General features: G+C 37.9%; 1 protein-coding gene across 1 annotated transcript; it reads left to right on the top strand.

Moving 5' to 3' along the window:
- The first annotated feature begins 1,542 nt into the window (after positions 1-1,542).
- spon2b (spondin 2b, extracellular matrix protein) lies at positions 1,543-8,235 on the top strand. The gene is made up of 6 exons (XM_060926866.1): positions 1,543-1,608; positions 2,182-2,420; positions 2,657-2,880; positions 4,608-4,799; positions 4,892-5,075; positions 7,963-8,235. The coding sequence occupies exons 2-6, from the start codon at positions 2,192-2,194 to the stop codon at positions 8,148-8,150; spliced, it is 1,017 nt and encodes a 338-aa protein (XP_060782849.1). The 5' UTR covers positions 1,543-1,608; positions 2,182-2,191; the 3' UTR covers positions 8,151-8,235.
- Positions 8,236-10,967: the final 2,732 nt, after the last annotated feature.

Here is a 10,967-nt window from a genome sequence, read left to right as displayed (position 1 = left end):
GCACTTCCAACAAGATGGCCCAAACATACAGTACTGTGCAGAAGTCTTAGGCACCCTATTTTTTTTTCATACAAACTTTATTGTAGATTTCTACTTTATGATTTCTACACTATTGAGTCAGTACAAAAACATTTTAGAGTTCCAAATGTTCGTTTTCCAGCGCAAAATTAAATGTTACTGAAAAAAAAGTTTGTATCTGAGCACCATATTCCATAAGAGAGCACTTTTCAGATTAAAAAAGAAAACATAATGAAGGCTACTGGGTTTTGGTGCCAAATTAAGAAGCAAGTGTGACAGTCAAAGTGTCCAGAAGAACTGTGGCTGGTTCTGCAAGATGCTCAGTAAAACCTACAACTCATTTCCTTATAAAACTGCACTCATTGTACCTGAGACGACTATTTTTTTTAAGCAAAGGGTCGTCTCATACCAAATATTGACTTTGTTTCATTTATTATGTCTTACTGCTGTTTATAGTATTTTTTTTTTAAGCTGAAACATTTCATTTCATTATTTTTAAAGCCATTTTTGATCTACAGCATTTCTTTACATGTGGCTAATACTTTTGCACAGTCCTGGAAATTCAAAGAATCTCTGAGCTTCAGCTTACAATCTTTCTACAAGTATCCAACTTTCTTAGATTTAGAAGAATCATTGCTATTCTACAATCCAGCAGAGTTTTCATTACATATTAATTATAACGGTGCCAATACTATCTCTGATTGCACGTGTTATTCTTCTTATAGATTTATTTTTGTTTTATCTTCATGAAGGCAGCCAATAATTCTGAAGGTCACCATATGTGTGTGCAATTATTATTTTTTTTGCCACATTCTGGAATAGTCCCACACTGACCACATGGAGTGACATTTCACACAGCTTGAATGAATAATCAATGACGACTGATACCAACTGACCTCGGAATGACAAAGGCATGAAACCACATGTCCACCACATTTATGCGACAATTCCATGAAGCAAAAATGACTCAAAGTAAATTGCATATTAAAGGCTCTTAAATACAAGTCTATCTTCTAAAAAAGGAAAGATTTAAAATATATAGCATACACCCACACACATGCAAGTACCTCACTGGAAATGAAGTGCTAGGGAATTATAGTTGTTAAAAGGTTGCCGAAACGTGAGCATGTGGAAGCAATTGTGGGTGGTATGCAGGATTAGTTTGCTTAAAGGTTAGCGGCAGTGCTTATACTGCAGAGGTAGAAACCAAGTCTATTTCAACACTCAAATCAGCACACTCCACCCTTCTCACTTCAACAAAAGACAACACAGCTCTCCACTGTGATTTCCCTCAAGCATTTTCCCAGGAGAAGGAGGAGGGGGAAAAAAAGAGTTTCCTGATGCCAACTATGACATATTTAACCTCAGTTTCAAGGTCGTAAATGAATCCTCCATGGAATTGTAAGATAGAGGATGGAGCATTCGTTTTGGGAGGGGTCAGGGGGTTATTGATACGGTTAGACTGAGGGGACTGTGGAAAGGCATAAATAGCTGCAAGGAGTGATCAAGTCTCGCAGTCTCTCTCAGACAGCCCAGGCATAGGTGATCTCCACTTCTTCTACAGAAAGCTCATCTGTCTCTGCAAAACTAGTAAGTAGTGTTCAAGCTCTGTTTAATCAAACATGCTGTGAAAATCCTAATTCTTTTTTTTTTTAAATAATTATACCTTGAGACCAGTTCAGATATTTATTCAGGATGTTGCATGGACATTTGTGCACTATTGTAGCTCTTCAAAGGACATTCTAGCACCACACCACACCACACCATGTTTTTATGAATGCATGAAAAAATACAATAATATCTACACTATATAAAATATGCACAAGATTTCGTATCCTCAAATCACTTATATTACAGATAATGTTCATAGAGTAAAGAAGAAAACATAAATGTTGTAATCAGAAAGTGTGTCTGATCCATATTTGTGTATGTTAATAAACTTTTATTGCTTTATTACCAAATCATCGTACACGCAATGCAAGCGTATAGTTTAGGAAACGTGATTATACTCTATCCACACTCTGTCCTTGGTAATAAATACATATTTAAAGTTCAAACTGACTGCTAATTCAGATTTTTCACTGCCCCAGTTTCATAATTTATGTGTGCCATATGTGACATGAGTGAACAACATGCCTATGTTCCATCTCAATATTCTGTCAGAGGAGCAGCAATGGAAAAGATGAAAACCATCTGTATGAGATGCTTGCTGTGGTGCTTCACCTTAATGGTAACCCTGCTTAGTGGAATCGCCACCATGCCTGTGAGTGTAGTGGACTCGTTTTGCACTGCACCTTCAACAGCCAAGTACAGACTAACATTTACAGGCAAGTGGAGCCAGACTGCCTTCCCCAAGCAGTACCCCGTTTACAGGCCTCCTGCTCAGTGGTCTCCACTGATTGGTGAGTGAAATTCTCTAAATGTCAAGGGATTATAATTATAGAGTATACCACAGCTATAAGTGAGAAAATTGTGCATGCTGTAGCTTATAAAAATGATTAAACTAAATTGTCCTCAATTATTATAACATATAATGTAACGTAACATTATTTTTAAAAATTCCTTACCTACTGAATACTGGATGTTTATCATAGTACTGTGTTCAAATGATCTCAGTGCTTCCTATACTCTTTTGTAGGAGTGACTCACAGCTCAGATTATCACATCTGGCAAAAAAATGAATACGCAAGTAATGGGGTGAGAGAGTTCTCTGAAAAAGGAGAGGCTTGGACTCTGATTAAGGAGGTGGAGGCAGCTGGGGAGCGCATCCAGAGTGTATACGGCCTCTTTTCCACGCCAGCTGTGCTTGGAGGGACAGGCCAGACAAGCACGGAGTTTGAGGTGTATGCCAGGCACAACTTTGTAAGTTCAATACTAGATATATGACAAAATAATGAGACACGAAGAACAGACTTGTCTTGTATGCATTATATTCATAGTTAATACACTGTACTTTCAGTGGGGCTACACATATATACACATACACACACATATATATTCTCTCAAGTTCAGTTATTTGACTAATTCCAATTTATCATCTTGGTTTATAATCTAAAGTCAGTAAAAGCACATTTTCAAATGCATTTACAAAATATTACCAAACATATCTATATCGATAAATATACATAAAAAGTGAATAAAGACCGCATTGAAAATTTGAGAGAATCTATTCATGATGGAAATCCTATGCGTACCAACTCACATGGTCCAAAAAGACAATTATGCCAAAGCTATTCCCATGTCACAAATGTGAGCAATTTCTTTGAACACATATCAAAAGGTACAAGTTCTAATCCCATCCCTTATCCCAGTCTTAAGCCTCTGCAACTTCTAACTTGCAAATCTGCACTGCTGAGTTCACATGAGCTTCAACCCAACAAAACGCCATCACTGCCCTTACAAAAAAGAAGTTTATTCAAGTGTGCTTCTAGTATACTTCTTTTAAACTAAAAATAAGAGAGTATGCTTTTAGTTTACTTTTTATTTACTTATCAGAGATATACTTAGTAAAGTTATACATAAGTATACTTGGCTTATACTGAAAAGTATGTAGAAAAGTCTAAGTCTATTAAGCTTATACTTAAACTTTTGATCAAGATATACTTAACAAAAGTGTAATAAAGTATTAAAATATTTGTGCTTTATGTTTAAGTGTACTTGCCCTGTAGTTGTGCTTCAGTATTGTTGACTCTGTGGTTCCATATAAGGTTTTTTGTTTTTTGTTTTTTTATTTCTCCTGAGTGGGATAGTTAATTTTTTCTCTTTCTTTAGAGCTTGGATGTCAATTTCAGTTTTCATTGCCATGTTTTTATACTTTGGCATTGAATACAATGTTGCTTTAAATTTTGATTTTTAAAGAAAGTGAATATGTTCTTAATCCTGAGTATTTGTTGTTATTTTGTGGATTCTTACCTTTATAACTTCATTGTAACTTAAGGTACAAAACACTTAAGTTGTCTACTGGTAGTGTGCATGAGGTAAGGGTTTGGGCTAGAAAACTAATAGTATACTTAGAAGAGTAATTGCAGTAAACTTCAAAACTAAAACGTGGACCAGATGTATATAACCAGTAACTAATAGTATATTTCCAATATGCTATAAAGTATACTTTTATAAACTAAAAAGTGGACTAGAAGTGTGTAACGAGTAAACCAAGAGTATATTTCCAGTCTACTACAAAGTATACTTTAGTAAATTAAAAAGTGGACTAGAAGTATAAAACAAGTAAACTCATACTGTAGTATATTTCCAGTATACTATGAAGTATGCTTTTTAAACTAAAGAGTGGACTACAAGTATAGAACTAGTAAACTATTAGTATATAAGTTTACTTGTGGTATATTTGCAGTACAAAATAAAAAAATACTAGTTGTATACTCAAAGTTTACTTCTCTTAGACTTAAAATATACTTTTTATAAACTAAAAGTGGGCCAATTTAGTCCCAAGAAGTATTAGATTAGTTTACTTACAAGTATACTGTAAGTACATTGATATCAGTATACTTGGTACACAAAAGTATACTTAAGAAAATATACTTTAACTTTAATTAAGTATACTTGTTTTTGATAAGGGTGTTCTTGTTTTACAGTTGTCTTTTATCATGCGGATTGTGCCAAGCCCAGACTGGTTTATTGGCATCGACAGTCTAAATCTGTGTGATGGGGACCACTGGAAAGAAAACATTAGCCTTGATCTGTTTCCTTATGATGCTGGCACAGACAGTGGCTTTACTTTTTCTTCACCCAAATTTGAGACCATTCCCCAGGACAAAGTCACACAGGTAACCACGAGCAGACTGACTATCTTTCTCAATACTCAAAATCAGGATCAGAGTTCACATGTCATTCTAGGTTTTTTTCTTGTCTTCCTCAGATAACGTCATCAATTCCGAGTCACCCTGCTAACTCGTTCTTCTATCCACGACTGAAACATCTTCCCCCAATAGCCAAGGTCACAATCACCAAGATCAAGAGCAAACAGATCTTTAGTTTGCCAATCGAGCCCACACAATCCAACCAAATTCCCACTGGCAATGAAATAGACGAGTCTCTCATAAGTAAGTTATAATATATTACAATACAATACGTGTTTGTTTGCTTTTTTTTTCCAAAAAACTATTTCTCAAAATGGTGCACATTTATACTCAATCTCAAATACGTCTATCTTCAACCACAAGAAAAAAGAGCTTTCACTATAACTTATACACTAGTTCATGAGCAAGTCATGTTCGTTGGAAAGAGCTTATGGTAATCGAGTGTGGGCTTGTCCACAAGAAAAAGAAAAAGTTTACCCATCCCCATGGTGACCAAAACAACAAACCCAAACAAGATTATGGGGTTCAGTGCATTTGGAGGATTTTGCAACTCAGCAGCCACAAAGACTTGATCCTGGAAACTGAATCTAATGTCAGGTCCAGTCATGCTTTTATCTTCATGTGCCAACCCTCTGTTTTTCTCACTTTTTCAACAACTTCAATATGTCATAGCAATCAATGTTTTATAAGGCTGTAACTTCTGCAAAGATTTTGCTTTAAAAAAAAAGGAAATTTCTAGCTGGTTTTACTATGAAAACTATCTACCAGATTTTATTTTTAAGAACATGTTTACGTGACTGTCTATTTAGTTCAAAGTGTTTATTGTCATATGCACAATTAGGACATGTCCACTTGCACAATGAAATTCTTAGTTTGCTGTCCACCATGAATGCCAATTACAAATAGATAAATAGGCGAAAGAAGAAAAAGGCAATATAGTGCAAAAATAAAAGCAAAGAAAGCAAAAAGCAACAAAAAAACAAAACATCCAGTATAGAAAAAAATAAAAATTAAAAATAAAGGTAAATGTAGTGCAAAATAGGTAGTGTAATACAAAAAATAAGGCAATGATCCGACGTAGCAGCAGAAGGGCAGTAATGTGCGAATGTGCAAACAATGTAACCGGTCAAGGAAACAGCAGCAAAATGTCAGCAATGTGCAAATATGTGCAAACAATTTAACCAGATGTAAACAGTCAAGGAACGACAACAAAAAGGGCAGTAATGTGCTAACAAATGTAAACAGATGTAAGCAGTCAAGGACAGTTTACAGGGAGGTAGTCCATGGTTAGTCCAACTCCTATCAGCTGTTCAGGAGTCTGATGGCGGTGGGAAAGAAAGAGTTCTTTAGTCTGACAGTTTTACATTTCACACTTCTGTACCTCCGGCCTGAGGGTAGAAGTGTGAACAGTCCGTGCTGAGGGTGGGTGAGGTCCTTGAGGATGGAGGCAGCTCTCCTGTGGACTCTGCGGTGGTAGATGCTCTGCAGAGAGGGCAATGGAGTTTTGGTGATCCTCTCAGCAGTCTTCACCACCCTTTGCAGTCGTTTGCGTTCCATTGCTGTAGTGCTGCCGTACCACACAGTGATGCAGTTGGTCAGGATGCTCTCAATCACGCAGCTGTAGAAGTTGCTGAGGATCTTGGGTGACATACCAAACTTCCTCAGCCTCCTCAGAAAGTACAGCCGCTGTTGAGCCTTCCTAACCAGCTGTGTGGTGTTGAGTGTCCATGTGAGGTCCTCACTGATGTGAACACCCAGGTACTTGAAGCTGCTCACCCTCTCCACTTCAAGTTCCCAGATGAACAGTGGCCACTGAGGTCTCCTCTCCTTCCTCATGTCCACTATCAGCTCTTTCGTCTTGTCCGTGTTGAGGGTGAGGTTGTTGTCCTCACACCATGACACCAGACTGGCCACCTCCCTCCTGTAGGCCGTTTCGTCACTGCCAGTGATCCGTCCTATCACTGCGGTGTTGTCCGCGAACTTCAGGACAATGTTGTCCTTGTGGGAGGCGACACAGTCATGGGTGAACAGAATGTAGAGGATGGGGCTGAGGACGCATCCCTGTGGGGTGCCAATGTTTGTGATGATGCTGGATGAAGTCCTATTACCAATCCTGACAGTCTGGGGGCTGCCAGTCAGGAAGTCGAAGAGCCAGTCACAGAGGGTGGGGTGCAAACCAAGTGTGGAGAGTTTATGGATGAGTTTGTGGGGGATTTAGCAACTGAAGGTGACAAAAAAGTTAATATGTAATTGAAGGGATGCAAAAAACACAAAAAAGTATTAAATTACAGTTAGATATCCAAATCTGATTCACAATATGACCTAATATTATTATTATCTTGCCCGGGATGGAGTCCACCAGGGGACAAGGTATTGTTTTCTGTGGGGTTTCTTTCTTTCTTTCTTTCTTTCTTTCTTTCTTTCTTTCTTTCTTTCTTTCTTTCTTTCTTTCTTTCTTTTTTTGTTAATGATATTATGGGAAAACAGCTGGACCAATTTTCATGAAACTTTCAGGATAGATGGGCATTGGTCTCAAATAGAACCTCCAACGTTTTGGGGGTCATCCGGTCAAGGTCAAGGTTTTTGTGGCTACTGCTTCATATAGAAGTGGTAGCTACTACTGTACATCATCGTGCTGTCAGAGTGTAACAATCGTGCAGTACGGCGTGTTCTGATTGGCTGACAGCAGCAGAGAATCAGAACCATGTTTATTGGCCAAGTATGTTCACACACAAGGTCAAAATCAAGGTCAAGGTCACCAAAAAGGTCAAAATTGTTTTTTCATGATATCTTCCTTCATATTCATCATAAGTGCCACCGGGTGAGGTTTGTTTTGCCTGGCAACAATTATTATTATTATTATTATTATTATTGGCAAATTGCATGCTGCTCTAGGCAATGCACTTGCATTAATCAAGTCATCCTTGTCCAATGACAGAATGAGTGTTATTAACACAGTATACCAACAAAAATTAAGAGCATAACGTCCACTTCTAAACCTACTTACGTAAACTAATTAATCAAACACATCTTGTGTAACTAAAAAAAGTTACAAGTTATACAAGTTCATGCTGTTCGATTTACTTTTCTGACTTCATGATGATAAAGTTTACATTATGTTTGTCCTCAGATACACCTCTTGACTGTGAAGTGTCTGCCTGGTCACCTTGGGGTTTATGCAAAGGTCAGTGTGAAGAGGAAAAAAAGAAAGGCATAAGATATCGTACCCGCTACATTCATATAAAGCCTGCTAACAATGGCTCTGCCTGCCCACCTCTCGAAGAGGAGAAAACCTGTATACCTGACAACTGTGAGTGAGAGTCTGTTGCATAATGTCCATCAATTTATATCCTCCTTGTCCTCATTCAAAGCACAATACAGTTTGGACTCCAGATTCACAATGAAAAACATAATGCTTTTAAAATCTATAGTGTAATTGTAAAGGAATTGTTTCTTCTGAATAACATTTTACACTGACTAAAATAATCGATAAAATATATTTAGGACATAAGGTTGATGGGAAGCCAAAAATATGATAATCATAAGGAGGCACATCAGTTTTAAGGACATCAGATTAGTGCTGGATGATATAACAATATTATATTGAAATAATATCAAGCTGATTGGTTTAAAAAAATTACTGAACGTTTAAAATTGTAAAATGTTAAACTTTATTTACAAAATGTATATTCCTTCTTTTTCAGTGTTAAATAAATTATTTTAGCAGAAATAACATTCAAACTCTGCTGTTTTTCAGGTTTTTTTTTTTTTTAAGCAACACTACTGCTTTGCTGTCATATGTACAGTACCGTGCAAAAGTCTTCGGCACATGTAAAGAAATGCTGTCAGTCAAAAATCTCATCTCATCTCATTATCTCTAGCCACTTTATCCTGTTCTACAGGGTCGCAGGCAAGCTGGAGCCCATCCCAGCTGACTACGGGCGAAAGGCGGGGTACACCCTGGACAAGTCGCCAGGTCATCACAGGGCTGACACATAGACACAGACAACCATTCACACTCACATTCACACCTACGGTCAATTTATAGTCACCAGTTAACCTAACCTGCATGTCTTTGGACTGTGGGGGAAACTGGAGCGCCCGGAGGAAACCCACGCGGACACGGGGAGAACATGCAAACTCCGCACAGAAAGGCCCTCGCTGGCCACGGGGCTCGAACCTGGACCTTCTTGCTGTGAGGCGACAGCGCTAACCACTACACCACCGTGCCACCCACAGTAAGACATAATAAACAAAACAAAGTTGATATTTGGTGTGAGACGACCCTTTGCTTTAGTATAGGTAATCGTATGGGGCTGACTAAAATTAAGGATTAATTTCACGAGTGATCACGACTTGGGCAATTTCAAAACTTTGAAATCACGAGTGAAATTGATCCTTATTTTACGAGGAACCATACGATTACTTGTTTATAATATATAGGGCCAAATTCATACTTCAGAAGCCATTCAAGTTCACAACATTTGTCATTCACGTTTTCTGAACCAATCATGGCGCAAGACTACTGTATCTTGCACGTTTGAATCAGTTTCTAAAGCATTCCTTGTTTTCGCAAATCTCTCACTTTTCCCTCGAGGACTTTTCGTGATTCTTGAAAAGTAACATCTTTCAGGATTGATCCCAGATATTTCTCTTGTCTCAGATGCTGATCCAATGCTGCCTGCATTACTTTAAGAGAGTCTGCTTTGTAGTTTTCCCCATTTCTTTCCTCACTTCTGCATAAAACTGCGATAGCACCTTGTCTAACTCACAGCATTCATATGCCACTAGAGAGTCATTCATTTGTCTTTCTGCTGCCCATTTCTTAAACACGGAAAGCCAAACATTCATACTTTTTTTGGTATTTTCATTTTTGCTTGCAGCTTTCAATTGGTTTATCTTTTCTTCGTCATATATAGCGAAACGCGGCATTGCTGAGTCAGTAGTCAGCCATTTTGTTGATAAAATTTGCTCATTTTTGTAACCGTAACCAAGCAACGAACTAGCCAATAGCATTTCAGAAATACGGCCCCGTGTTAAGGAAAAAAGCCCTCCTTGATTGACCAATCAGAATTGAGTAATTTGGCCCTATGTATTATTAAAAATAATAATAATAATAATAGTAGTCTCAGGTACAATGAGTGCAGTTTTATAAGGAAATGAGCTGTAGGTTTTACTGAGCATCTTGCAGAACCAGCCACAGTTCTTCTGGACACTTTGACTGTCATACTCGCTTCTTCATTTTGCACCAAAACCTAGTAGCCTTCATTATGTTTTCTTTTTTAATCTGAAAAGTGGGCTCTTATGTAATATGCTGCTCAGATACAAACACTTTTTCCTGTAACATTTAATTTTGTGCTGGAAAACGAACATTTGGAACTCTAAAATATTTTTGTACTGACTCGATAATGTAGAAAGAAAGAAAGCACAACTTTATTCATCACACACTTGTGAAATTTCCTCTCTGCATTTAACCCATCTGAAGCAGTGAACACACACACATACCCAGAGCAGTGGGCAGCCATGCTAACAGCGCCCGGGGAGCAGTTAGGAGTTCGGTGCCTCGCTCAAGGCCGTCCCATATTAACCAAACTGCATGTCTTTGGACTGTGGGGGAAACCGGAGCACCTGGAAGAAACCCACGCAGACACGGGAAGAACATGCAAATTCCACACAGAAAGGCCCTCGCCGGCCGCTGGGTTCAAACCCCGAACCTTCTTGCTGTGAGGCGACCGTGCTAACCACTACACCACCGTGCCGCCCGGTGAAATCATAAAGAAGTCATAAAATAGAAATCTATGACAAAGTTTGTATGAAAAAAATAGGGTGCCTAAGACTTTTGCACAGTACTGTATTTTTTTTTTAGTTGTGTATCACAGAAAATTTTAGCATTGTGCTATGATTTTTTTTTTTGTCAAATTGTCCACCTCTACTGTACATCAGCTCGATAAAGCCAGAATGAATGTTTCATGATTATAAAGTGCAATTTCACTGGAGAGTCAAAATGTGTCATATGAAAACACAAGAACAGCAGTTCATAACTATTTACTGTAATGTTAACTATACTACAATTTTAGGTGCTATGAAAAAAAAACTGTTGAATTAATGCAAAGTATCAATCTGATATGAACTGGT

This window comes from Neoarius graeffei, chromosome 8 (assembly GCF_027579695.1).
Source record: "Neoarius graeffei isolate fNeoGra1 chromosome 8, fNeoGra1.pri, whole genome shotgun sequence".
Classification (NCBI taxonomy): domain Eukaryota; kingdom Metazoa; phylum Chordata; class Actinopteri; order Siluriformes; family Ariidae; genus Neoarius; species Neoarius graeffei.
Note: the sequence above shows the minus strand (reverse complement) of the source record. Positions and strands in the feature narration are given on the sequence as shown.

Coding starts and splice junctions, on each gene's coding strand:
- spon2b (XM_060926866.1), top strand. CDS start 2,192: ATGGAAAAGATGAAAACCATCTGTATGAGATGCTTGCTGTGGTGCTTC. Junction 2,881..4,607: donor TGTATGCCAGGCACAACTTT/GTAAGTTCAATA, acceptor CTTGTTTTACAG/TTGTCTTTTATCATGCGGAT. Junction 5,076..7,962: donor AATAGACGAGTCTCTCATAA/GTAAGTTATAAT, acceptor GTTTGTCCTCAG/ATACACCTCTTGACTGTGAA.